The sequence below is a fragment of the Sorex araneus genome, chromosome 4, assembly GCF_027595985.1.
Source record: "Sorex araneus isolate mSorAra2 chromosome 4, mSorAra2.pri, whole genome shotgun sequence".
NCBI classification, from domain to species: Eukaryota; Metazoa; Chordata; class Mammalia; order Eulipotyphla; family Soricidae; genus Sorex; species Sorex araneus.
Genome location: NC_073305.1, coordinates 185,995,099 through 186,020,253, shown reverse-complemented (window position 1 = coordinate 186,020,253; position 25,155 = coordinate 185,995,099). Strand labels below are relative to the sequence as shown.

The window sequence follows — 25,155 nt, the reverse complement described above, 5'->3', positions numbered from 1 at the left end:
CGGGCGGACGGGGCGCTCAGGCCGGGTGCCCGCACCTGCCCACCACACCCCTACCATGCGCCCAGAACCCTGGGTGGGTGGACGGCCACGGTCACGGCCCACGAGGCCGCGTCCAGGGCACCAGCCTCGGCTCTCAGCGCCCACCCTGGGCTCCACGGGCGGGGGGTACAGAGAGCTCTTGGGGAGCAGAGGGGCCAGGCCACCTGTCCCCCGGGGCCACCGCCCCTGGCTGCTGCCCGCAGGGCTCTGCGACCACCCCCGCTCTCTGCGTCCGGCTTCCCACGCCGCCTCTCTCCAGCACCCCCTCCTCAGAGCTTGAGGACTGGCGCTAAGCACTGACGCGAGCCCAGGAGCAGAGCTCTGGGACCCCACTGATAACAAAACAGCGGCAGCTGGAGAAATTCCACCTCACGGGCCCTCAGGTCACGCCTCTGTGCTTCTCTCACGAGACAGCACCATCAGAAGATTCCAGAACATGGCCATCCTGCCCATTTCCCGTTCCCAGGGCAATGACGATGCTATTTCCTCACCGCTGGTGCTCAAATGCCCACGGGCACTGCTCTAGCTAGAGGACTCGTTAAGGACACTACTGGCCGGACCCCCAAGCCCTGCCTTCCTGTGTCCCCAGGTGCCCCCACCCTCTCCTGAGCCGCAGCCTTGAGCCACACAGCGGCGGGAAGGGCTGGGGCTCTATCCCTGACCCTCCAACAACGCCCCCCCCGTCACTAGCCACCACCCGCCCGGCCAAGTCTTACCAGAAACATCTTCCCGATGCCCGAGACCACGTATCCCTGGGTGCTGTTGAGGGGGTTCAGGTCAAACACATACCCGCTGCTGGGGTCCCTGATGGAGCAGGCCTGCGGGGAGCAGAGGGGCACCGTCACACAGGCCCCCGGGGCAGCTGGGCCGGAGGGCAGCAATGAGACGGCCCGTGTGACAGCGCTGCGCTGAGTTCAGGCAGTGCCACCACCTGACCGACCACGGTGCCCCGAGCAAGGCCACATCAGATGCAGGAGGGGGCGCCATGGCCACCATGCTGCTAGGCTGGGCGGGGTCTCGGGACGTGGGGAGAGGCCAGCAGCAGCCGCCCGCCCCCTGCCCTCAGGCCTGGCCGCAGCCCTGTTCCCCGCATCCAGAGCAGCCTGGGCAGAGGGGACCAAAGGCCCCGAGGGCAGGTGGGCGTGTGCAGCCAGCAATGAGGGCACAGCTGCTCAGAGCACGGGCTCAACCCACATGCTAAGGCGCGGCCCTGTGTCCACAGACGGCGTCACCCTGAAACATGGGACATGCTAAGACACACGTGAGTCCGTCCACGCGGGACACACTAGGACATAGCCATGTGGGCCCAGCTACATGGGACCTATCAGAACATACGTGGGCTGGTGCACACAGTCCCCGCTAGGACACACGTGGTGTGTGCACTGACACGGGACTGTCCTGGAGACACTGGCTGGCATGCCTTAGGGCAGCGGTGACGCCAGCGTCCAGCCAGACTGGACAGAGACAGGGCGGGCCACAGCCCACGGAGCCATGGCCATGTCCGAGGACTCGGGGGCAGCTCCACAGGCGGGTCGAGCAGCACGGCACAGACCAACCACAAGGTGGGGACCCCCAGGGACAGGCCAGGAGGCAGAGCGGGGGGCGGAGGGAGTCCCGAGCCTTGCACGCACCTGGTCGATGTCCGTGGTGACCTGGATGGGGCAGGCGGCCTCCGTGTGCCACAGGAAGCTGACCACGCACTCCCAGTTGAGGGAGAAGATGGGGTGAGTGACCTGGAAGAGGACAGGGCAGGAGGGTTAACAGACCGTGGGGACAGCTGGGGAGGGGTCTACTGCCACCATTTGCGCGCGGCCTGGGGGATGCCTGCTCACAGTCTGGCCACAGAGGGCCACAGGGAGTGGACAGAGGGACTCAAGAGAACTCCTGGAACCGTCCAGAATGTCCACAGCAACAAGCAGAGGGGACATGGGGGGCCAGGAGCACCCTGGGCATGCCCTGAGGGCCCCCGGGGACAGGCTGGCACAGACCCTGTCCCGCAGAGGCTGCGCCCACTCGGGGGGCTCCTCCCTGGGCAGCGAGCATACGTGGGCCCCGGGGACAGAGCGCAGGAGAGGACACGGCCTGGACAAGTGGGACTTCCACAGGGCACGCGGTGACCGACACCCAGGCCCTCGCCCTCTGCTGGACCACGTGGAAGGGTTCGAGGAGTCCACGGCCTAATGGCAACTGAGCTGAGTAGGGGCCGTGCCCACGGCTGATGAGGCCAAGGCCTGGGGCCACAGTCCCCGGAAAGGGCCCCGGAAAGTCCTGAGCGCCACTGGGCAAGGGGCGGGGGAGTGACCGAGGGGCAGCTGTCTGAGCACCGCATCTGCTCTGCTCAGGCAGGAGACCCCCATCCCAGCAGGAAGGCCACATGTGCACGGTGCCTGTGTCCCTGCCCACCCTACGGATGCCCCCGGCTCCTCTGTCCCAGCCCCTCCCTCACTCCTGCGCCCTCAGCAGAAGAGACGGCAAGAGCCTCCCCCAATTCAGGCGCCCCGAGAGACACCCAGAGCCCCCAGCCTCTTGGTGGGCCCTCTGGAGGCAGAGGGGCAGGGGCGGGGGGCGGTGCTCGGAACCAGAGAGCAGGACTCACGAGCACTGCAGGGCGTGCCCTCCCGGCGGAAGTAAATGAGACACAGGCCGGAGCAGCTACAGTGTAGCAGGACGGTGCTTGCTGGCACCACAGCTGACCCCAGGCCGAGCCCCAGGGCCCCAGCCGGTCACCAGAGCCCCGTGCAGGGAGCGGGGCAGGAGGCCGCCAGCCGCTTACCGGGCCGCCGCGGGAGCAGACGAGGTGGATGCGGGTGGTGTAGGTGGTGAGTGTCCCGTCACTGGTGATGCAGGCCGAGCCGTTGACGTACTCCAGCAGGAGGCTGCCGCTCTCCTCCACCACCGGGCCCTCCGTGGCCGAGCCCAGGTTACTGATGGACGCCACCTCCGTGTACGTGCCCTACACACAGGGCCCATCAGCACCGCCCCCTGGCGCCCCCTGCCAGCCCCCCCCCCACAGCTCCATCTTTCTTTAAGTTTACAAAAGGGAAAGACAGGACCCAGAGTTGTGGCTGGGGGGGGGGCGCGGAATGGGGAGCAGCGGTGGGCCACGCACCCAGTCCCAGCCCTGCCCGCCTCGCGATGAGACCAGGATAACGTCCTCAGGCCACCCACGGCCCGAGGGGTGCCAGACGGCAGCGGGTTTGCAGACAGAACCAGGGGTTGGGAGAGCGGGTTCTGCCCAGGGCTTCCGGCACCCGCCCAGCGGCTCAGGAAAGGCGCTGTCCACCAGGGGGCGCGCGCCGGCCTGCCGCGGCCACCTCCGCCCTGACTCCCGCCTTGAGACACAAGGAAGCACTAAGACCCTCCCTGCGGGCCCAGAGCAGGGGGAGACCCCGAGGCCTGGGCAGCCGGAGCGCTCAGTCGAATGACCAGACACGCTTGGGGACGAGCTCCCCGGTGCTGGGCCTTTCTCGGCCGCGTCGTGGGGGCTTCCCCCGACGGCTGAGACCCGGAGCGCGGCGGGGAGGCGGGGTGGCCCTGGCTGCGTGTCTCACCTGCTCAATGACGTATTTCATCTGGCACACGGCAGCGTAGCGGTCGCAGCCGGGCACGGGGTTGAGGGGCCTGCACATGTTGAGGTAGTACTTCCTCCAGGAGCTGTGCGAGCCCGCGCTGTCCATGGCAAACCAGTTTCCGGAGGCGCCGCCCTCCGACTTGGCCAGGCTGCAGGGACAGGGGGCGGCGCTCAGAGGCCAGCGACGGGGCCAGGTGGGAGCCCCCCGCCCGAGGGGCTCGGAATCCATCCCCGAGCAAGACGAAAGGGGCACCGAGGGGATGCACGTCACGCCTACTGTCTCCGTGTCATCAGAGAAACACGGGGGTCCCAGGCCGGAGGCAGCCCCCCACCCCCGCACGCTCAGGTCACTCCCGGGGTGTGCGGCCAGCACAGAACTGGGGCATCACCACAGCGTGGAAACTGGCCTCACAGGCTGGGGGGAAAGGCAGCTCAGATAGAGAAGGGAACACCAAGTAGAGGATGTCGGGGGGACCCATTCGGGTTGGAAGATGCGAGCTGAAAGTAGACTATAGACCGAACACGAAGGCCACTCAATACCTCTATTGCAGACTACACCCAAAAGGCGAGAGAACAAAGGGGAATGCCCTGGCGCAGAGGCAGGGTAGGGGTGGTGGGAGGGATACTGGGATCACTGGTGGAGGAGAATGGGCACTGGTGGAGGGATGGGTAAACGATCACTGTATGAGTAAAACGCAAACACAAAAGTTCACAAGTTTGTAACTGTACATCACAGTGATTCTCTAATAAAAAAAGTAATAATAATAAAAAAAAAAAACCTGGGCCATCAGCCTGTCCGGAACTGGCCCTGCCCCTCTCCAGTCCCAGTGGCTTCAAATCAGCGGTTCCCGTGACGGGCCGCAGACCACCAACGAACACTGGGACCACCAGCGACATCAGAGGCATAAATACTCTTACAAACTCTGCCTTTGTGTTTGGGGGCCACACCCAGGGATCCTGGGCTCTGTGCTCAGGATCACCGCTGGCAGTGCTCAGCGGGCCACGAGGGCTGGCAGGGACAGACCCCCGGACCAGCCACGAGCAAGGCCAGCAAGCGCCCTCCCCGCTGTGCTGTCGCCCCGGCCCCCGACGCCGGGGGCTCGGGAGGCTGCCTGGCTGCCTCAGAAGCTCGGGAGCTGGGGAAGGCCGGGGACCAGCCTCCACCCAGAGGGGCCCACCCACCTGGACAGGTCGTACTGCTCCAGCGTGGCCGGGTCGGTCACCACGCACTCCATGGGCTCCTCGGGGCAGGCGTAGCTGGTGTACCAGCGGAAGTTGTAGGCAGAGTCGTCCTCGTCCTGAGCAGGGGGCAGGGGCGACGGGGAGAGATGGGGCGGGCCTGCTGAGAAGGCAGGAAGCGGCCCCCTGCCCGGCCTCACCAAGGGAGACCATGGCCTGTGCCCCCACTGAGTCCTGAGCCCAGGACAGGCACGTGGACCCGGGAGGAGAGGATGCACCTCGGTGCCCGGCCCCCCACCCACCCGTCCTCCCCACCCACCTGGTACTCGGGGACGCCCACGCCCACGTCCCGGTCGCACAGGAAGGTGATGAGCGTGCTGCGCGGCGCGGCGCGGCCGTCGCTGTAGGGCGTGCCGTTCTTGTAGCTGAGCTGGATCATGCCGTCGTAGTAGGAGAGCTTGGAGTTGCTCATGCCCAGGTTCCACACCTTCTTCTCGCTGCGGACCCACGGGCGCTCAGCACGGGCCCCGCACACGGAGGGCGGAGGCCCACCCACCGACACCCCAACCCCCGGCACCCCCAGAGACCAGCCCCGCACCCAGACAGACACAAAGCTGGCAGCAGCAGCAGCAGCAGCAGCAGGCGCGGGACATGCCAACCCTCGTCCGGGACGCCCCCTGCCCCCTGCCCCCCTGCCCCAGGCAGCGCCACTTGCCTCTTTGCGACCTGGCAGGCGCCCCAGCCGGCCTGGCAGGCCCCGGCGGTCACCGGCCCGCACACATTGATGTAGAAGTCGTACTTGGGCGTCTCCACTTTGTAGCTGCCGTTCTTCTTCTTGAGGGACGACAAGTCGAAAGAGAAACCTGCCCGGAGCGGTGAGGCCAGCGGCACGGTCAGCGCGGGGACCCCAGGAGCTGCCCCCAGCAGGCAGCGGCCGGGCAAGGGGCCCCAGGGCCCAGAACCGCCCCGGCTGGACACGTCCACAGGCACGTCCCCAGCAGCGGGTGGAGGACGGGGCCATGCCCAACCCAGGATGCGGGGGCAAATGCCCACAGAAGGCCACTCCAGAGGCCACTTGCCGGGCACACCTCAGGGTCCAGCCGCACGCCGCCCCCCATCCTGGCCCGCCCTCAGCCTCACGTGCGCGCTGAAGGGGCTGGGGCCGAGGTGGCTCACGAGGCCGAGCACCCACCTGCCTCAGGGTCGAAGACGGTGCAGTTGTCCCCCTGGGTGCGGGACAGCACGCAGGCCGCGGCCGTGTGCCACTCGAACTCGTAGAAGCAGCCGTCCTCCTCGACGGAACGCAGCACGGGGGCGCTCTCCAGCTCTCCTGGGGGGAGACGGTGCCGTCACACCCCACCGCGCGGGCTTCAGGGTCCCCGCAGGACACTGGCGGGCAGCCTCGCGCCAGCATGACAGAGCAGCTCAGACCCGGGCACGCGCCGCCCCCTGCTTTCAACCGTGTCCGAACACGGAGCCTTAGAGTTTTTAATAAGCCCTCGACAGCGCGGGGGCTTTTTCCAGAGCAACATCCCGGGCAGAGGGGTGAGGGGGGGAGCAGCGACCACACCCCCTCCACACGCCGTCCACTCCAGAAGGGGCCTCGGACCAGGCTCTGGGCCTTGACGGAAGCCAGGGAGCGTGGGACCCCCACCCCCAGCTGTGTACGGAGGGGCGGGGCCATGGGGACCCTCTGAGAAACACAGAATCTATGAGGTGAGGTCACGAGGTCCGCATCTGGGGGCCAGAAAGGAGTCGGGGCTGCCCACCACGGCCCCCTCCGACTCTGGGGCTGGAGTCCGGCAGCCGAGGACAGCCCGCCCGCCCCCGCCCCTGCCCCCGCTCGGGCCTCCATACCTGGCTTGCACACGAGGGTGATGTTGGAGCTGATGGTCCTGCCCTGCCCGCAGCTGTCCCCATCCGAGTACGAGAGGACGATGTTCCTCTTCTCCTTTATGGGAGAAGACAGGAACCGGCCCAGGTTTTTACTTCCAGTTTTATCTGCAAAAGAGAAAAGGAAAATAATAAGGGCGAGGGACAGAAGGCCGGAGGGATGGTGTCCGACACAAACGGTCAGCAGCCCCCTGCAAGTGACACAAACACACAAACGGCTTCCCTCAACCCCCAGCTAAGGGCGGGGGCGAGTGGGCAGCCCCAGAACTCCCAGGATGCGCAGAGGAAGGGAAAAGACAGAGGGGTGCTGGCAAGCGAGGACCCCTGCCTGACACATGGCGGGTGGGGTTCGATCCCCAGCACCCCAGAGACCCCCCCACACCCCACGAGGAGTGATCCCTGGGCCCGCCAAGTGTGGCTCAAACACCAAACACTGAAGCAAAGCAGAAACCCAGTGGGCGGGTGACACAGTGACAGGGCCCTGTCGGGACACCCCCGCTGCCCAGGCCCCTCGCTCTAGGGGACCAGGACCCTCCCAGCAGAGGTCACACCCCCAGGGCTACTCCCTCGGGGCATGGGGGCGGGAGGAGATGGTGCCAGGCAGCACCCTGGACTCCGCCTCTCAGGTCACCTCCAGCCGAGTGCAGGGGGACACAGGCCTCTGAGAGCGCGTCGGGGCGGCCGTCCCGTGGCCCCTGCGCAAGTGCGGGGAAAGGGCAGAGCCCGCTCCAGTCTCCTGCACGGACCCCACCCTCTAGCTCCGTGTCCCTCCTGCCTGGCCCTGCCGCAGGCCGGGTTCTGCCCCTTGCCCCAGCAAGAAGGGGACTCAAGCAGACCTGGCGTCCCGGGAGTCACCCGCCTCGTGGACCCCCACACTGTTCCCGGGAGGCACCAGGCCGACAGCCTCCCGGCTTTTCCTCACCCCTGGCTCAAGCCTGGCTCGGGCGACCTGGGGTCGGAGGCAAGCTCGGGCCGGGCCTGGTACTGGCCGTGCGCCCAGCCCATCCCTGGGATGCCCAGGTGACTGCCCCACCTGAGCCCCACCCTGGCCCCCCCATCCCATTTCTGAGCGTCCCGGCACCCATGCTCCTCCCGTGCTGGGCCCCGCGGAGAGGACGGGGTGCCGCCCGGCACTCACCCACAGCACACGCGGCCGCCTCGCCAGGACAGCCCCTGGCCTTGCCCCGCAGCAGCACCCGGTGGCAGATGTTCACGAAGTAATGCTTCTTCTCGGACTCCCCCTGGCTGCCGTCCACGGCCTCCCAGTTCTGCTCGGGGTCTGTCAGAGGAGAGTGCGGCTCCGTCAGCCTCGGGCCCGATGGCGCCTGCGTGAGTCACCCGCGGCCATGGCACGGCCGAAGGCGACTGGGCTGGAGCCCTGGCACGGAGCGGGGCTCCCCGTCACGGTGACAGGGACCGGGGGGGGGGGGGAGGAAGGGGAGGGGAGGCATGGCTAGGCACGGAGCCAACGGCAGAACTCTCCCAGCACCAGACACGGAGTGGGGTGGGGGGTGCTCAGGACCCCGGCCCCAGGTGTGGGCAGCCTGACGGGCATGCAGGGGGAGTGGGAACGAGAGCAGACAGAAGGGAAGAAGGGGCAAGGGAGTGGGTACGAAGGACAACCCGACCCGGGGTCTCAGGGGTGAGAACCACAGAAGATGCCAGCTGTCACACAGTGTTCACAGAGCACCGCAGCACAGCTGGGACCCCCGGCCCCCGCCACCAGGGTCGGAAGACAGAGCTGCCCTGGGCACCAACACCCCCGCCCCCCTGGGTCGGAGGACAGAGCTGCCCTGGGCCCCCCCGCGCCCCGGCCCCCCAGGTCGGAGGACAGAGCTTCCCTGGGCACCAACACCCCCTGGCCCCACACAGCCCAATATAACAAACGTCTGGATGGCGACTTGCATCCCCCCCACCCCCACCTGGCGCCAGCCGCACCCCCCCAGCACCCCCACCTGCTTGCCAGACAGACCACGCTCCCAGCTCCCCCCACGCGCCCGCCCCAGCCCCGATGCCCACCTGCATGCCGGACCAAGGCGGACAGGTCGAAGCGCTGCTTCTTGCCATCGCTGACGCTACAGGGCAGCTCCTCCTTCTCCTTGACGCAGGCGTACTTGGTCTCCCAGGTGAAGAAGTAGGTGCAGTCCACCTCGCCCGTGTACACGGGGGCGCCGCGCCCGTTGCTGCCTGCGCCACCGGGGAAGAACCAGGGGAAACACTGCTTCGGTGGCGCAGGGAAGGGGCAGGGGTCCCAGCGCGCCCCAAGCCCGCCCCTTCCATCCTAGTGAAGCCTTGGCTGGAGGGGTGACATCAGGGCCACCGAGGGCGGGGGAGGGGTGGGCAGGGCTCCGGTGGACGGAGACCAGCCCAGGTGCCCACCCCACGGGGCCGGCTCCCATGGGCCCCTTCCCCCTCGCGCACCGCAGCCTCCACTGACTTCCCCTTCAAGGAAACACTATCCCGCCCGCTCACAGCAGGCTGGCGCGCGCTGGCTGCCAGCGCCTGTTTCCACCCCTGGACGGGTTCGCAGTCCTTGGGAGGGACCTCCCCAGCTTCCCTTTCTTGCGGTCGCGTGTCCGAATTGCACAATGTTCACAGGGAAAGGGAAATGATACTTTTGTATCAAAGGCAAGTGATGTTTCAACTGCAATGTCCATTACACCCTCCGATTCCAGGCCTTCCCAGTGCCAGCCACTGCGGCGCAGCTGGCCCCGCGCCCACCGGCCCGGAGCCCTGGAGCCAGAGGCGCTTCTCAGGCGGGCCGGCAGCAAGGGCAGACCGGAGAGACCGCGGGGCACAGGGACACTCAGCGCCCCGTGGCATGGGCATGACTTGGCCCCTCTGTCCTCTCTCAGGGTGGAGGGAGAGTCTGCTCGCGGCCTCTTTGCAAGGAAGTGGAGGCGCAGAAGTGAGAGCGTGTGCCAGGCTCCTGGCCACCAGGCCCGGCGCCCCCTCCCCTGGGCATCCTTTCTCCTTCGCCTTTGTGAACGCCACGCACCGGGGGCAGAGCTGCCAGCATCCCGGGGGACCACCAAGGGCTCACCCTCCACACTCCAGCCGCTGGCTCCTCCGCCTCTCTCCAAGCACACACACACACGCACAGACAGGCAACAGCATACACGCACTCATGGACGCATGGACAGACCCACACTCATGGACAGACGCATGAATACACACAAGGACAGAAACGTTCATGGATGGACACACAATGACAGGTGCATGCATACCACACACACGGACAGCCACACGCATGCACGGACACATGAACAGATGCACACATGGATGGATGCATGCACACACAGCCAGTAACACACACACAGGAAGATACATACATGCACAGACAGATGCACACACGGGCAGACACACATGTGCACACACTGGCAGATATACACACACAAACCAACAGATGCATGCACATACACACACAGGCAGGCAAACACATGTACACAGGCAAAAGCACATATGCACAGACAGACACATGCATGCACACACCAGCAAACGCACACACACAAACCAGCAGACGTGAGTGTGTGCGCGCACGCACGCACACACACACACACACATGCGCACGTACGCCGAGGCAGGCAGACACATGCACACACACAGAAGCAGGAAGACATATGCGCACACACACACAGGTAGGCAGATGCACACGCACACACAGGCAGATGCACATGCACAAGCACACATACAGGCGTATGCACACACACACGCACACACAGGCAGACGTGCACACACGCAGGCAGATGCACACACACATGCGCACACACACACATACACACCATATACAGGCAGACGCACGCACATACACACAGGCAAACCATGCACACACACACAGAAGCAGACACATATGCACATACACACAGGCAGACGCACACAGGGCCGGACACAAGCATGGATAGAGAGACGTAGGCACGGACAGGCAGGCGCACGCCCTGCAGACAGACGGCCATGCACATGCACACTCCGTCTCCAGTCCCAGCACCGGGACATGTTCACCGGCAGGGCCAGAGGACCCAGGGGCCCCTGCCAGCTCCAGCCGCCAGGGGCTGCGCTGCTCCCGAGGCCTCACGTGTCCCCCCTGCATCCGGACGCTCGCAGGGCTCTGGGCCTGTCAGGGCCAAGGCGCGGCCGGCTGTTCTCTCGGCCTTGCTCGGGGCAGCACGGGGCAACACTGGTGACCCAACACGCGGCCCTGCCTGACAGGCACCCCACAAAGGCGCTGCCCACTGGGCCGAGTCCTGAAGGCGAGCAGTCAAGGCCCGGGGCACGCCCTGCGCCTGCCGGCCTGAGGCGGGGCCATCTCTCTGCAGGACCCTCTCCCGAAACATCGCCTCGCAGCCCCCCACCCGGGGATGGAATTGAGGCCCACTGGGAACGGAGCGAGCTTGTTAGCACCAACTTCTTTTTTCAAACCACTTACCTCAACTTCCTCTTTTCCCCCCATAAAAAACCTTATATTTTGTTCCTCCCAGGGGACCAGGTTGGGTTTCCACCCAATTCTGTGCTCTCAGAACGGTGAACTCTGGTCCCAGCAAACGTGCTCTGCCTTTCAATGGCCTCCTTAGTTTCCAGTTAACAGAGCCTTGAAAATGCATGAGCTCCAGGTTCATAAGCCTCGATAATTCCTTGAAAGGCGAGTTAACTATAAACCACGCGAGCCCCGGTACAGTAACCCCCACTGGGCACGGAAGCCCGCCTCTGCATCCATCAACCAGCACCGACCCACCCGGGGCGGCCTCTGAGACTCTGAGACTTAAACTCAAGCCAAGGCGAGCTCAGGCGGTTACAGACGGCGGAGGCAGAAGGCAGGAAGCCCACCTCAACCCACCGCAGGGCGCTGGGCACCCCCACCCCCCGCCCCCGCATTTTTCGAGCCTGTCACTGCCCTCACCCTGAAGACAGACGCATGTGGGAAAGAGCCACCTGGGGCTCACCGGGACGGACCCTACCAAGGGGCCTGGCCCTGGCTCAGACAGTGGACGCCCCGAGGCAAGGGCACGGGAAAGGTTTGGAAGGAGGCAGATCGGGCAGGATTTGAATTGCATGAAACCCAAGTGGGAGCGGCACGAACATTTTCACCTATGTTCCTCCTGCTTATATGCCTGAAAAAAAAAAAATGTAGAATGGAGGAAATAAAAAGGAGAGGGCGGGAGAGGGAATGGCCTTGAGGAAATTTTGCAAGCTGCAGCTCATCTGGGCTTTAGCTCTCCAGAACTCTTGGCTGTGCCGTGCACACGTCTTCCCTGAGTCCCTGCCTCACAGCCCTTCCCAGGATCCTCCTGGTCTGCTGGGATCTTTCTGGAATGTTCCATCTCCCAGCATGCCCAAATGAGATCAGCACACTTGCAAAGATCTCGGCCAAGTCGTTTGTGGAAAGCCCAGAGCAGAGTGGGGCCCAGGGAGGTAACGACAGGGTCGGGGCGGGGGTGGGCGGGGGTGGGGGGTAGGGGGGAGCCAGCAGCCCAGCTGCACTTCTGGGAAAGGCTGGGTCGGGCAGAGGGGTCGCCTGGAGGCGCCCCTAAAGCGGGCTGGGAGGGGTGAGGCAGGAAGGGCGGTCAACAGAGGGGGCCAATGGCCTCGGCCCCTCGCCTCTACTCCCCACTGCTGCTGCTCTAACCCCAGCCCGGGACCCTGCAGCGAGCCCCTGCCCCCGGCGCGTCCCCCGGCCCAAGAAGCGCCTCTTCTACCCTCAACTGCCTCGATCCCAGCCCCCCTCCCCTAAGAGCCGCAGCCCAGAACACAGCGGGGGAGACAACAGCACCCCCTCCCCTAATGCTCTCGAGTGTCTGCGGCCTCGAGGGGTCCGGTCCCCACGCGCACTGGAGCGAAGGGCAGACGGGCCTCAGGTTTGACCACAGGCTCACCGGCATGGCCAGCGGAGGCCAGTGCCACCCCGGACACAAACACTCCAGGCAGCAACAGGCGCTGGGAGTCTGTTCCTTACCCGGCCGGGGGGGCCCAGGGCACACTGCCCCCAGGAGCCCGACGGGAGACCCGGCACATGAACGGGACCCTGACGCCCGCCCCGGCGGCCAGCCTGCACCCGTCTCTGGGGTGGGCAAGCACCGAGCCCACCCCTTCCCATCCGAGTTGAGGACCCACTATTAGAACCAAGTCGACGCAGAACCCAACGGGGCTGGGGGTGACCTCCGGAGGAGGGGGTGCATGGGCCTGGGGGTCACAGCCCCCCAGAATAGGTGCCCAGGGTTCGGCCCTAGCAACTCGCCCAACAGTGAAGGCTCGGGGGAGCTGGGGGGTGTGGGGCCGGGGGACATGGTGACAGGGACAGGAGCCCGGCCCCCTCCCCAAAAGCCAAGGGTTCACCGGGAACGGCTGGAGCCACAGGGCATCAGCAGGACAACACTTCCCCTCACACAGGCCACTGTGCGCCCCGCTTCGTCCCGCCCTCTGACCCGCTGAGACGCGTGCCCCCAGCCCCACTTCGAGCACAGGGCTGCACAAATGACCTCCCGAAAGGATGTGCCGGCCGCAGCCCAGTGGGTGAACAGTGCCGGCCTGGCGGGGCCGGACGCAAGGCAGAGACTCATTCCCAGCCAGCGCGGGACTGGGCCCGTGCCCAACACAAACAGGCCAGCAGAGGAAAATGGAAACAGGATGTGGCGTCACCGGCAGCCCGGTGGGCTGGGGGGTGGAGGGGTCCCCTACCCGACCCACAGCAAGAGCCAGGCCCGAGGGCACCTCCCACCCACCCCCCCCCCGCCCTCCGTCTCCTCCGTCCCAGGACCCGAGCCCCGGGCGCCCCCGGGCCCCCCGCTCACCCGCAGTCTTGTTGCACTCCAGGTTGATGACGCTCATGCGCTGGAAGCCGGAGCTGCACTCGTCGCCCCCGCGGTAGATCAGGGTGAGGTCCCCGTCCGAGTAGCTGCGGGGGCAGGGGGCAGAGGCCCGTGTCAGCGGGGCCAGGACAGGCAGGGTTTTCAAACGACAACGCGGGTGATCGGCCATCACCCGCGACAAAAGAGCAGCAGCAGCTTGGGGTGGCCGAGGGCAAGGGGCTCGGGGCGCGGGGACGTGAGTCCCCAACAGGCCAGGGTGGCCACTGACTTCACTCAGACCTGGCGGGGTGTGGGGCAGGATCCACCGGCGTGGGAGTCTCGCATCTCGTACAAAACAGATGAGGCACCCCCCGCCCGAGCACCGCGCCTTCCCCAGCGGCCCACAAGACACGGGCTCTGAGGGGCCGCACGTGAGGGCCCCAAGAAGCACACCAGCGGCCCTCAGCCGGGCAGCCTGGAGCATCCGGGGCGCTGACAAGAGTTTCGGAATCTCCAACTGCAAGGGGCTGGGGGGCTCAACCCTCCCGGCAGGCCTGGAAGCCTCGTGCGCTGTGCACCCACGCAAGAGCTGCCCCAGCAGGGGTGGGGGCGGCCTCCGAGACATTAGGAGTCGGAGAGCAGAGCGCCCGGCCCACCTCAGGCTCCAGCACCCCCCGCCGGCCCGCCGGGCCACCCACCGGAGCGTCTGGTTCTGGAATCTCCCAGCGATCTTGGTCTGCTTGCGGTCAGCATTTTTCATCTGGCAGACGGCGGCATCCTTCTTGCCACAGACCCCCACGCTGGTGTCCCCGCAGACACTCAGGAAGAAGGTGTACTCCCTGCCGCCCGGGGCCGAGTAGAACGGGACGGGGACCGCTATGGGGAAGGAGCAGGGGGCCCGTCACTCCCACGCACACGGTCCCTGCGGCCCTCGGGAGCACCTGCGGCATCCTCCTGGCGGCCAGGCGTGCCTCCCCCCGCCCCCCGCCACCGCCCAACCCCCCCGCCAAGGGGTGCCCCGCCCGCACCCCCTTGCTGGCTGAGGGGCCGCAGGTCCACGCTGATGTCGTGCTGGTCGCTGTTGAGGGAGCAGCCGTCGCTCTGCAGGTAGTCCCGCGGGCAGGCGTACTCGGTCAGCCACTCCACCTCGTAGCGGCAGTTGGATTTCGCCGTCAGCCTCGGGGTGGTGCCCTGAGGGGGGGAGGCGGGGGTCACACATGGCACTCGTCACTGCCCCAACGACACAGCCGAGCTCGTGCAGGCTGCCGTGTCCCGCAGTCTTGCAGCTCTCTGGCTCCTCGCACCACGCCCCAAGTTCCTGTCCCAGCCTGCAGGGCAGGGTTGCTCCTCTCGGCCCCGGGGAGCCCAAAGCGCACGGGGATCTCCCCGAAGGGCCGGCCCCCTCCCTGCCGGGCAAGGCTCAGAGTCCACAAACGGTGGAGCCCGGCTGCCTCTCGCTCTGCCTCGCGCGCGCACACGCCCTTTACAAACAGGCGTCTGGCGCGAGCGGGCTCGGGCCGCCGGCAGCAGGAGGAACCCGCTGTCACTTTTTCCCTCCTTGAGGAGACACAGGGGAGCTGCGGGGGAGACTGTGTGGGTACGGGGGCGGCCAGGGGACTGCCAGGCCCCACTGCCCCTGCAGACGTTGGCCGGACACGCTCGGCGTCCCGGGGGAGCACATCAGAGCGAGTCAGAACCCATGTTTCTAAGGACTGGGCTCGGGCGCCCGCGTGCTGAGTGCAGGGGAAGGAGCTGACACGGGCTTCACTCGGGAAGCAGCCGGACGGGGGGCAAAGGCACACCCACGGAGACGGAGACACCACGGCAGGAGCGCGGCCAGTGGCACCGCTGCTTCCCCTCACGCAGGCGAGACAGGCCGCAGCCACGGCACTCGAGCGCGGGAATGCTCATCCGGGAAAGGGGCAGAAGCTCCCGAGCACATTCCACGGGCCCCCGGCAGCGGCCACCGCCCCGAGCCCCACCCCAACACCAGGCACACATGGACACACGCCAGGAGAGGACTCGGCCAGAGAACCAGTCACTGGTGGGTCTGGGGACCCCGGGAGGGAGTGGGGGCTGTGAGGAGGGGACCAGCGTCCCGACCAAGCAGCCCGAGGAGGGGACAGAGAACCGCGGGGTTGGGAAGCCGCTCCCACCACGTGGCACGCCAGCCTGCAGACAGGAGCTGGGGGTGGGAGAAGGAGCCGATGGCATTCTTGTCTCCCGGCTACAAACACACAAACGCACACGCGCACACACACACACACACACACATAGTGCACACACGCACACTTGCTCTCACACTCTTTCACACTCACACACACACTCACTCAGTCTCACACTCACACACACACTCTTATACACACACACACTCACTCACTCACTCACACACACTCTCTTACACACACACACACACACACATACACTCACTCACTCACTCTCACACTCACACACAAGAACGGGCCCGCTGCCAGCCCCAGACAGCGCAGAGCACATTCCGAGCTGGCGGGGGAGGGGGAGGGCTGCCTGGCAAAGGAATTCGGCTCCTCCTCCTCCTCCTCCGTTCTAGTAGGAGGCTGAGGGGGGACCCCAAAGGCAAACCCCACTCCCTCCCGCCAGCACCCCCCTGCAGCAGCACCCCACACCTGCTGAGACACGTGCAGGGCCTGGGCAGGGGCCCAAGGACAAAGGAAACTGCAAGCTTAGACCCTGCCCTCCAGGAGTTTATGACTCTGCGGAGCAGCGAATAAATAGCCAGAGGCCAGAGCAATAAATCAGGGGAGTGGGGAGGGGGAGGCAGCAAGGAGGGGCCCCCTCCCCCACCAGCCATAATTCTCCCAGCCGTCCCCACCCTCCCCCAGCCAGGCCTGCACACCATCTGCAGACTCACTCCCTCCTCTCTCGGCACCAATTAGCTCTCGGTTACCTTGTCCCCTTCCACAGTGAGAAATCAAGGGCCGGGCCTTGACACAGGGTCCCTGTGGCTGCTGCTTTAATATTCCTTCTAACCAGCAACACCATAACAGACTTTTGAATCCGCCCATGGAGTGTTCGAGCCTCGGCGCCCCCCCCGCCCCCCCAGCCCAGCTCCCCAGCGCCTACCTCTCTCCTCTCCGAGGGACACAGGAAAGTGATGGTCACCGCAGGGCTGCGGCCATTGCAGAAGTCTGGTTTCCCGGCCCCTTCTTTCACGTAGGTCAGGATAAGCCTGGATGAGCCACATGGCGAAAGGCGGAGAGAGACGGGCGGGTGAGCGCGGGTGAGCGGGCGACCCCGCACAGGGAACACCGCCCGCCCATCCACCACCCACCACCCACCCACCCCCCGCAGAAACTGATTCCCGCCATCGGGGAGAAGGAAAAAAAACATTTAAGTCAACTTCAATGAGTGTCCTTCCTTAAAAAAGGGTAAAATAAATAAAGCGACCAACATGTAAATTCGAAACGCTAACAAGAACTGCTGGAGTAAAACAAACAAAAAAACAATTATAAAGGATCTAACCAAACAAGCCGCACAGCTGGGCAGCAGCTTCTGGGGGCCAGCGCCACTTCCTGCCCCCAGGGGGCGGGCGGGGGCGGGGTGCCTGCTCCCCCAGGACAGCGGGAGAGGAGAAGGGTGCCCCCACCACACACACACACACACACACACACACACACACACCCCTCCACACCCTGTCCGTATGAAGGGGCAGCTACTACATGCACCCCAAATTCCTCCTCCCCAAAACCCCCAAAGAAGAGATGAAGTGGAAGCAGGGGGTGGGTTCCAGCCCGGGCAAGGGGGCAGCTCGGGGAGGGGCAGGGGGAGGCCCTGTGCCCCGAGGGACAGCAGCAGACGGCCCCCCAGGAGGGGGCTCCCACAGGACAGGACCATGGACACAGCACTGACCAGCACACAATGCGAGGCCCGTGGCCATGGCCCCAGTGAGTGGTCACCAGCCCTGATCTCGGTGTCCGGGGCGTGTCACAGTGCCGACTGGCGGGGCCCAACCCCCCACTTCACAGACAGCGCCTGGGACAGGGCCCCTGCAGGGGCCGGCCGGGGCTCCCCCGAGCACACCCACCTGTCCTTGCCCCAGAACCTCAGGCCGTCCTTGGGCTGGCCCACGTCGAACGCCTGGTCCCCACGCAGCAGGCAGGCAGCAGTGCCCATGGGGCAGGCGCGCAGCTGAGGGCTGGGGTCCCGCAGGGCATCTGAAACGGGCAGGCGGGCGGGCGGGCGGCAGTCAGGCCAGGCTGCCTTCCCCAGCAGCAGCGCCCGTCTGCCTCCGTCTGGTTTGTTTCTGTGTCTGGGTTTGTTTTTTTTTCCCCCCATCTCGTTGTTTTTACATCTCCTTAAGGAACATGAAGCAGGATGACTCTGGGGCCGGGGACGCCTGCAGGAGGCAGACTGGCCGCGCACCCCAGGGCCCGAGAGGCCATTCACAGAGGAGAATGTCCCCCCTGCCCCGTGCTCCCCTCCAGGGCTAGAGCTAGCCGGGAAAGCAGGCTGCTCCCTGCGGGAGACGGTGGCAGTCTGGGGAACAGCCCCCCGCCCCAACACCACCCGCCTCCCCGCCGTGGCTCTGATGACCACACTGACCCCACTGGCCGCCTGCAAGTCAGTCTTGGGGGGGCAGGAAGGCACAAAATGTGCCCCCAGCCCGGCTACCACGTGGCTAAAATGGACTCAGTGAGAGAGTCGCCCACCCGAGCGCCTGGCCGTCTGGGGGGCTCGCCCAGGGTTCCCCGCCCGCACGGGGCTTCTCCAAGAGCTTTGCAGCAGGGGCGGGGCGAGCGGGCCCCCGTGTGGCAAGCAAGGCTGTGCCCCCCGAAAGGCGTCTCACACCACAGACAGGCCCCCGGCCCCAGCAGCGCTGCCCTGTGTCTGCAGGGCCTGGGGCACGAGTAAGCAGGTCGGGCTGAAGCCAGAGCTCTGGGGCCTCTTTCAAACTGGGCTGAGGCTCCGGCTCCCACGGGGAGCAGAGAAGGTGGGCGAGAAACACAGGCCCGGGAGCAGATGCCCTGGAGCCCGATTCAGGCTGCCAGAGGACCAGAGAGGAAACAGTTCCATGAAAACAGACCCTGAGAACTCCAATCGTCTTCAAAACATCTTGGAAAAAAAAATATATATATATATAAAGGAATCAAGGTTTCCCCAACCAACAGGGTCTTTTAATTTCAAAAGCCACCCTTCTCTGTGTATCTTCAAATTAGAGTCACAAAATAAAACTAAGTTACTGACCCACCAGGGTCAAAGGCTGTCTGCTCACCTTTCTCCGAAAGAATGTTAAAAGTTGTTCTGGAGAACAAAGGAACGTGCCCCTTTGTCAATACAGTCTGAAATAATTTTTTTTTAAATATGAAATTATCACGGGTCACTGGTGGGTGAACACTTCGGTGGAATATTCACTTTATAAAACGGTTTAGAACAAACTGAAACAAAACTCGCACTGAAGCGCCCGAGACCCCCGGGGCAGAAGGGCCACACAGCTGGACGGGGGCACGGAGCCACTCACCGGCTGCCCAGGAAAATCCTCCCGCCCTGAGATTTTCTTTCTCTCCCTTTGGGGTGGATGGAAGCGAAGGTCTCATTTGGAGCCGGGCTCGCTCAACCACTGAGCCACACCCTCAGGACTTGAGGGTGGGATAGGGTGGGGGATTAAAAAAAATATATATTCCCAAACTGTCAGACCGAATTCCTATGCAGTACGTGGGAGCGGGAAGCTAAGGGGGTGGGGAGAACCAGCACTGAAAACGCTCTTAGTAGGAGATGACTGCAGAATGCACGGGGCGCTGGTGGCTAAGGGCAGAGGGAAGGCCCCGCTGATGATTCCCAGATCTCAGGGGGAGGGAGGGAGGGAGGCGGGAAGGTGTCAGCGACCCGTGATAAACCCACAGGCGCAGCTAGACTTGTGAGGGGCTTCGGCCCAGGCAGCCTCTGCCCGCCACAGTCGGTCCCTTCAACGATGAGGCCCCGCAAGGTGACACCCAGGACCTTGAGGACGCAGGGTTGGGGACAGAGACCGACCATTGTCCCCGGGTCCCTCCCGAGACCAGGAGGCAGGACCCTGCTATTCCTGTGGGCCCCGCCAGTGCCACGGGCGTGCAAACAAAGACCTGGCTCCCCGACGCCCCCCACGCTCCCACTGACCGATATCTCTGCACACATTGATGACCAGGGAGGTGTCGGGGTCCGAGTCGTCCACCAGGTAACCACCACTCATCTTAATCAGGGGGTTCAAGTCGTGCTTCTTATACTCGCCGTCGAAAGCGTAACATGGCACCTATGGGACGAGTGGACAGTGAGTCCCCGGCCAGCACCCCCACACTGCTCTCTGCTGGCCGTGATGGCCCCCGGGACAGGGCGGCGCCAGGCCACTCTCCCTTCCGGGCGTGGTCACTGCATCCCGCCAGCAAGCGCGCCCTCTCCGCCGGCAGCAGCTCCCGTGCAAGGCTCTGCGACACCCCCCTGCCTCTTACCCTCCTGTCAGCCACCTGGGTGCCACCGCTGGACTCCCAGAGCGTCCACCCACGCTCTCGCCCCTGTGTGCCATGCCCAGGAACCCACTGCCAGGGCAGGGCCCAGGCCTCGCCTTCCTTCCTGCCACACGAGCCTGGGACTAGCCACAAACACACCTTCCTGGCACCAGCTTCCCTGGACTTTCGTCAGAAGCCACTGAACAAAAGCTCAACGGCAGCGCTTTCGACTTCTGGATCTTTCTCAGAAAAGAAGGGTCTGGGGAGCAAGGAAGATGGCTCGAAGGGCAGGAAAGGGTGCCTGCCGGACACGTGAGCCCTGGGGTCCATCCCTGGCACCACGGAGGAAGCCCCCACCCCCGGAACAAAAGATGATGTACGACGTGCAGGAATGCACCTCGTCCCTCTTCTCTCTCCCATCCTGGCGGGTTCCCTCTTTTTCCCCGCGGAGATTCCACAGAGCTTCTGGATTAACTCAGGCACCAGCCCTCCTCGGAGCCTGGGGCAACACGCTCGGCCAAGCACGCCTGCCTTTGTCTACATGGCTGACCGGCCCCCCCGCTGGTGTATGTGGACACTGGGGCCTGGGAAGCTCAGGATGGCGATGGGGTTAGACCGCAGTCAGACCCTCCAGGGGCGGGTCTCAGGCTAGTCCCCCAGGAAAGCAGGGCCAGAGCACGGGAGGATGAGGCCCCCGAAGCCTGCCCACACAGCCTGAAACTCTGCACCGCACAAAGCCAGGTGGGGAGATTCTGGGGACCCCGGAAAGGGGAGAGACGCGTGTGGGGGAGTGAGAGGGCTGGGACACAACGAGCATGAGGAAGACAGGGTACACCTGAAGAACCCAAGTTCCGAAACTGGCTCCGAGTCACCCTGGGCCTCGGGGAGTCACGCCAGCAGTCCAGAGAGCGGCGAGCCTGGCCGCGTCCCCACCGCAGGAAGGACAGGAAGACACACCTTACACGGCACCCCCCACACCAGCGCCCACCAAATTGGAGCGTGCATGGGAAAAAAACAGTCCAGGCTCCTGGGGAAAATCTCCCACTTCCTGCTCCGCCGGCCCAGCAATGGAGACATTCATAAGGGCAGGAATGTGGCGGCGGGAGGGGGAGGCGGCCGCGGCCCCACACCACACACTGAATCAACCTTGGCAGGGGGAATGCGCTGAGCGTGGAGGAGCCCTGGGCTCTCGGGACGGCGAGGGGCCGTGTGCTCGCAGCCCCTCGAGAAGCTGCCGGCCCCAAGGAAGGAAAAGCGGGGCGGGGAGTGTCTAGGAATGCGGGTTCTCTCCCTGCAGAGGCTCGGGGTCAGACCCCCCATCAAGCACAGCAAAATTAGCACCAGGAGGCGGAGAAAGGATGAGGTGCGGGAAGCAGGAAGCAGGGCCCGCGGACACGCATGGGGGCGGGGGGCGGGGGGCGGGGGGGCGCTGCTTTGTTTGCTCGTGAAACCGTGTGACTTCGGGGGTTGCACCGCGGGCAGCGCGGACAAAGGAAGGCGTGTGCCGGGGGCTTCTCGCTCGGCAGCCATCACACCACACTCCCTGCGTGCCCAGGGACTCAGGGCTCGGGGCTCGGCCACTCACACCGGGGGGGCTTCCTGGCGGGGAAACGTTTTCCGGTTCCAGCAGCACCCTCGGCGCTCACCCCGCACCCCAAATCCCGGGTGAAAGAAAAAACTGAATGAGCGGAGTCCCAGCCGCCAGCCGTACCCAGAGAGATCACAGCTGACGGCAAATGGCAAACGTTCCTCAGGCAGCTTCAGCTTGGCCCCAAACGGGGTGCTGGTACCCGGGTTCCCCCCGGCTCCCAGCCCCCCTTCACCCAAACTGAGGCTGGGCTGCAGTTTCAAGCCCTCCCAGGAATGTTATCTTAACCAGTCAGTCAGAAATTTCTCAACTACACTAGCCAGGCACGCAGGAACCCACCCGTTCCCCTCCTGCCCCACCACCTCCCCCAAAGGGGGCCTCCCAGGAACAAGCCTCTCTCTTATCTCCAGGCCCTCCTGTCAACTTTCTTCTCCCCTGCCCCAGGGAGCGCCTCTCAGCTCGCTGGTGGGGGGCGGCTGGGGCACGAGCCCCCGCAGGCAAGGCCGGGGCGCACGCAGCGGGCTACACAAGGCACGAGAGGTGGCCGCAGCTCTGCTGGGTCTATTTTTTCTTGTTCTCTTTAGCCATGATTTAAGAAAAAAAAAAAAAAAAGGCACGGAAACCCGGGTCTCAGTTAGAGGGGCTGCACTCGGGGGGCCCAGGCAGGGGCTGGTCCCTGCGTTGTTTCTTTATGTAGGAAAGTGAAACGGCCCCCGTCAAACTGGGGAAAGAAGACCGAGGGGTAAAGACCCTTCCAGGGGGGCAAGCGAAGCCCCTGAGAGGACGAGTGTGTGCTGGGGCCCAGGAGGGACCGTTGGTGCTATCCGCTGCCCAGGCGGCCCGGCGTGTGCGCCCTGGCCACCCCCGCCCTTGGCGGCACACGCACGCTCTTTCTGGGGGGGACAGCCTTCTGCCTCTCCCCGGCCCGGCGTGCCGTCCTGCCTTCCACAGACTGTCATGTTTGAAAACTCGGCAATCATTTATCACTCGTAACTTCATCTGGCTGCGTTTCTTAAACACAAACATCTCTCCCTGCCCTTCTGGAACGGTCCGGCCCTCCCCCTCGGGGGAAAGTGACTGATTACGGCCATTTGTCAGGTCCCAGCACCTGAGAGGGGCTTTGAACTCAATCCTTCCAAACAGAAAACTAATGGAGAAAAGTGAGACTAATCCGCCATGAGGCCGCCGTCTCGGCGAACGCAGAAAACCAGACGCAGAGAGAGGGCTGGGGCGGCGGGGGCCCGCGGGAGGGGAGCGGAGCGGAGCGGGGTGGGCTCCTGGAGGCCGGCCGCAGGGAAAGTCCAGCTCGGAGCCCCCGAGCCCAGGCTCAGGGCTCGGAAGGGGACGCCTCATTAATCACCAGGAAAGATTTGACCCAGATAGCAGAGAAAGAGCAGAAGCATGAAGAACGGGCCACGTAGGCGCTGAGGTGCGCCAGCGAGGAATGTCGAGGCTGGAACCCTCGGGGGCCCGCAGCCACGCGGCGATGGAAACTCGCGGCGACGGCCGGAGGCGTTAGGTGCTGGAGCTCCAGAAACCGTGACCTGATATGCTTGGCGGGGTGACCATGTAAGGGCAATCGCACCCGTCACTATTTTAAACGTACGGTCCTAAAAATAGGAGCCGCTGGAGCCGCGCTTTCAACAATGAAGCCACGTGGCTCCCGCCGTGGCGCGGCGACTGGGACTCCTGAAAGCAAGAGGGGGGGAATATTTCACCCCAGTGGGTTGAACGTCCTTCTTTCCTCTCGGTCTTCAAGGACCAGGAAACGCAGCTATTTCGTAAAGGGGTTTTCAAAACAACAACCTGTTACCTCTTTGTTAGCTTTAAAAATATCCTTCTTGCAGGCAGCCGAAGTCCTCCACTCAAAGTAATGGACGCAGCCTGCGGTCATGACAAACTCAGGGGTTCCCTGTGAAAAAACAGAGCGGTCACCAGAGCAGCAGGGGGAGGGGGGGCGACACATGTTCATTCTTTCACGGTGACAGTAAGGGCGAGTGTGAAATTTAAAGGGAGCAAAGGGAAGCTGGGGTGGGAGCCCAGTGGTTTTGCTAAACAAGGTCATCGAGAAACTCTCCACCCGAGCAGCTCAGAGACAAAAGCCTCGTGAAATCATGCTGGAATCTGGGGGAATGACCGATCCAAACTGCTCTACTGCCCCAGCTATGCGAGCAGTGAGCTCATGGGAAGGGTTCCTCTGAGTCGCTCTGCTCCCAAAACTCCAAATGTTCTCTCCACCCCATGCCAACAGAATCCCGCCAGAAAGGGTGACCTCATGCTTCCTGTAAGCCTGAGGGAGGAGGCCCATCTGGACCGATCGGGCTCGCTCCAGACGCCCCCACACACCAGGGAAGCCCCTCCTGACCCAGGGCGGACTCCAAATGGGTCGCCCACGGTATCTCAGCAGGATCCTAACTCCTCGCGCCCAGGTGCAAATCCCAGGCTGCTTCTCCCCAGTTCCGCTTCTGGGTCAGGAGTGCAGAACAGCTGAAGGCATCCAGCACTGAGGGAAGGGGCCGTGACGGCGAGTCCGTCCCGCAGACCTCCACGACCTGGGGGGCTCAGCACGCCACAAGGGTCATGGACAGCCTAGCCTGATGCCCAAGGAAGCCTATTAAATCCATTTTTTAAGTTCTTCAGATGAGACGGGCCCAAGCACCAAAACAGTCTTTAGAAGCAATCTTTAAAACGGTCTTTAAAAGCAAGCTGGGGCTTCCCCCGAAATTAAACTTTCCCCAACACTCGGTTCCTACCTTCCCCTGAACAGTGAAGATTCACAGGATCTACACAGCCGTGGCTTTTGCTGAAAGCTAACAGCTGCTTACTAAAAGTCCTTTTCTAAATGCTAAAGATTAAAAAACTCCCATAGGAACACACACACACACACACACACACACACACAAATCACAACATGCTCAGGGTGAGAACAAACGTGGGGTCCACTTTCCACACTAGTGTTCAACAGGGCTAGGAACCCCATTACCCCCACGATGAGCTTCCTCCTTACTTACATCTAGTTATGTCAGTTTTTCCAATTTAATGGGAAAGATGAAGAGAAATATTAAAACACAAGCAACTGGCCTGAAAAGTATGAAAATGAAAATGCTGCAAGAACAGGCGTTAGAAATACTGGGATGGACACATGCGCACTTGCAACGGTGATGAAAAAGAAAAATCTATCGAGACTTAAACTGCTTTGGGCTTCTACACATCCATCACTTTGAGCTACGGCTTTTCACAGATGCAGCTGAAGTTTCTCCCAAGAGGTGTGATTTTAGGCTCAGGGCTTGTTTGCTTACGGTTCTTCGTGGGGACGGTGATTTAGTGGGGTTTCTGTTTGTGTGTTCAAGACTGCGCTCACCCTGTGTTCCCGGAGCCCTGCTCGAACAAAGCTGAGGCCGCGTGGGCTCTGCCCGACTCACCAGAGTTTTCCCGCACAGAAAGGCAATGCTGCTCTGCAGCCTCAGATTGGGGTTCGGGATGCCGCAGCTAAACGTGGTGTTGAATTCCATAAGCGATCTGGTGGCGCTTTTCATGGTGGGGTCACCTGTTTGGAGAGTGAACGCACGTGAGCCAGCCACGAACAAAGCCTGACCTCTCCACACTCCTCTCTGCAGTGCACAACTCAAACTCTATTCACGGGCAAGT

At 63.9% G+C, this 25,155-nt stretch overlaps 1 protein-coding gene across 1 annotated transcript in view; it reads right to left on the bottom strand.

Moving 5' to 3' along the window:
* IGF2R (insulin like growth factor 2 receptor) overlaps positions 1-25,155 on the bottom strand; it is a 68,631-nt gene that overhangs the window by 18,956 nt on the left and 24,520 nt on the right. Inside the window, exons 3-21 of the mRNA XM_055135083.1 lie at positions 24,930-25,054; positions 23,321-23,419; positions 19,594-19,726; positions 17,525-17,654; positions 16,564-16,669; positions 14,490-14,652; positions 14,160-14,337; positions 13,465-13,568; positions 8,702-8,869; positions 7,821-7,961; positions 6,647-6,790; positions 5,982-6,119; positions 5,505-5,652; positions 5,109-5,286; positions 4,793-4,908; positions 3,591-3,759; positions 2,813-2,992; positions 1,671-1,772; positions 756-857 (exon numbers count right to left, since the gene is read on the bottom strand). Of these exons, the coding sequence (XP_054991058.1) occupies positions 756-857; positions 1,671-1,772; positions 2,813-2,992; positions 3,591-3,759; positions 4,793-4,908; positions 5,109-5,286; positions 5,505-5,652; positions 5,982-6,119; positions 6,647-6,790; positions 7,821-7,961; positions 8,702-8,869; positions 13,465-13,568; positions 14,160-14,337; positions 14,490-14,652; positions 16,564-16,669; positions 17,525-17,654; positions 19,594-19,726; positions 23,321-23,419; positions 24,930-25,054 (2,624 nt within the window). The remainder of the gene's footprint in view (positions 1-755; positions 858-1,670; positions 1,773-2,812; positions 2,993-3,590; positions 3,760-4,792; positions 4,909-5,108; positions 5,287-5,504; positions 5,653-5,981; positions 6,120-6,646; positions 6,791-7,820; positions 7,962-8,701; positions 8,870-13,464; positions 13,569-14,159; positions 14,338-14,489; positions 14,653-16,563; positions 16,670-17,524; positions 17,655-19,593; positions 19,727-23,320; positions 23,420-24,929; positions 25,055-25,155) is intronic.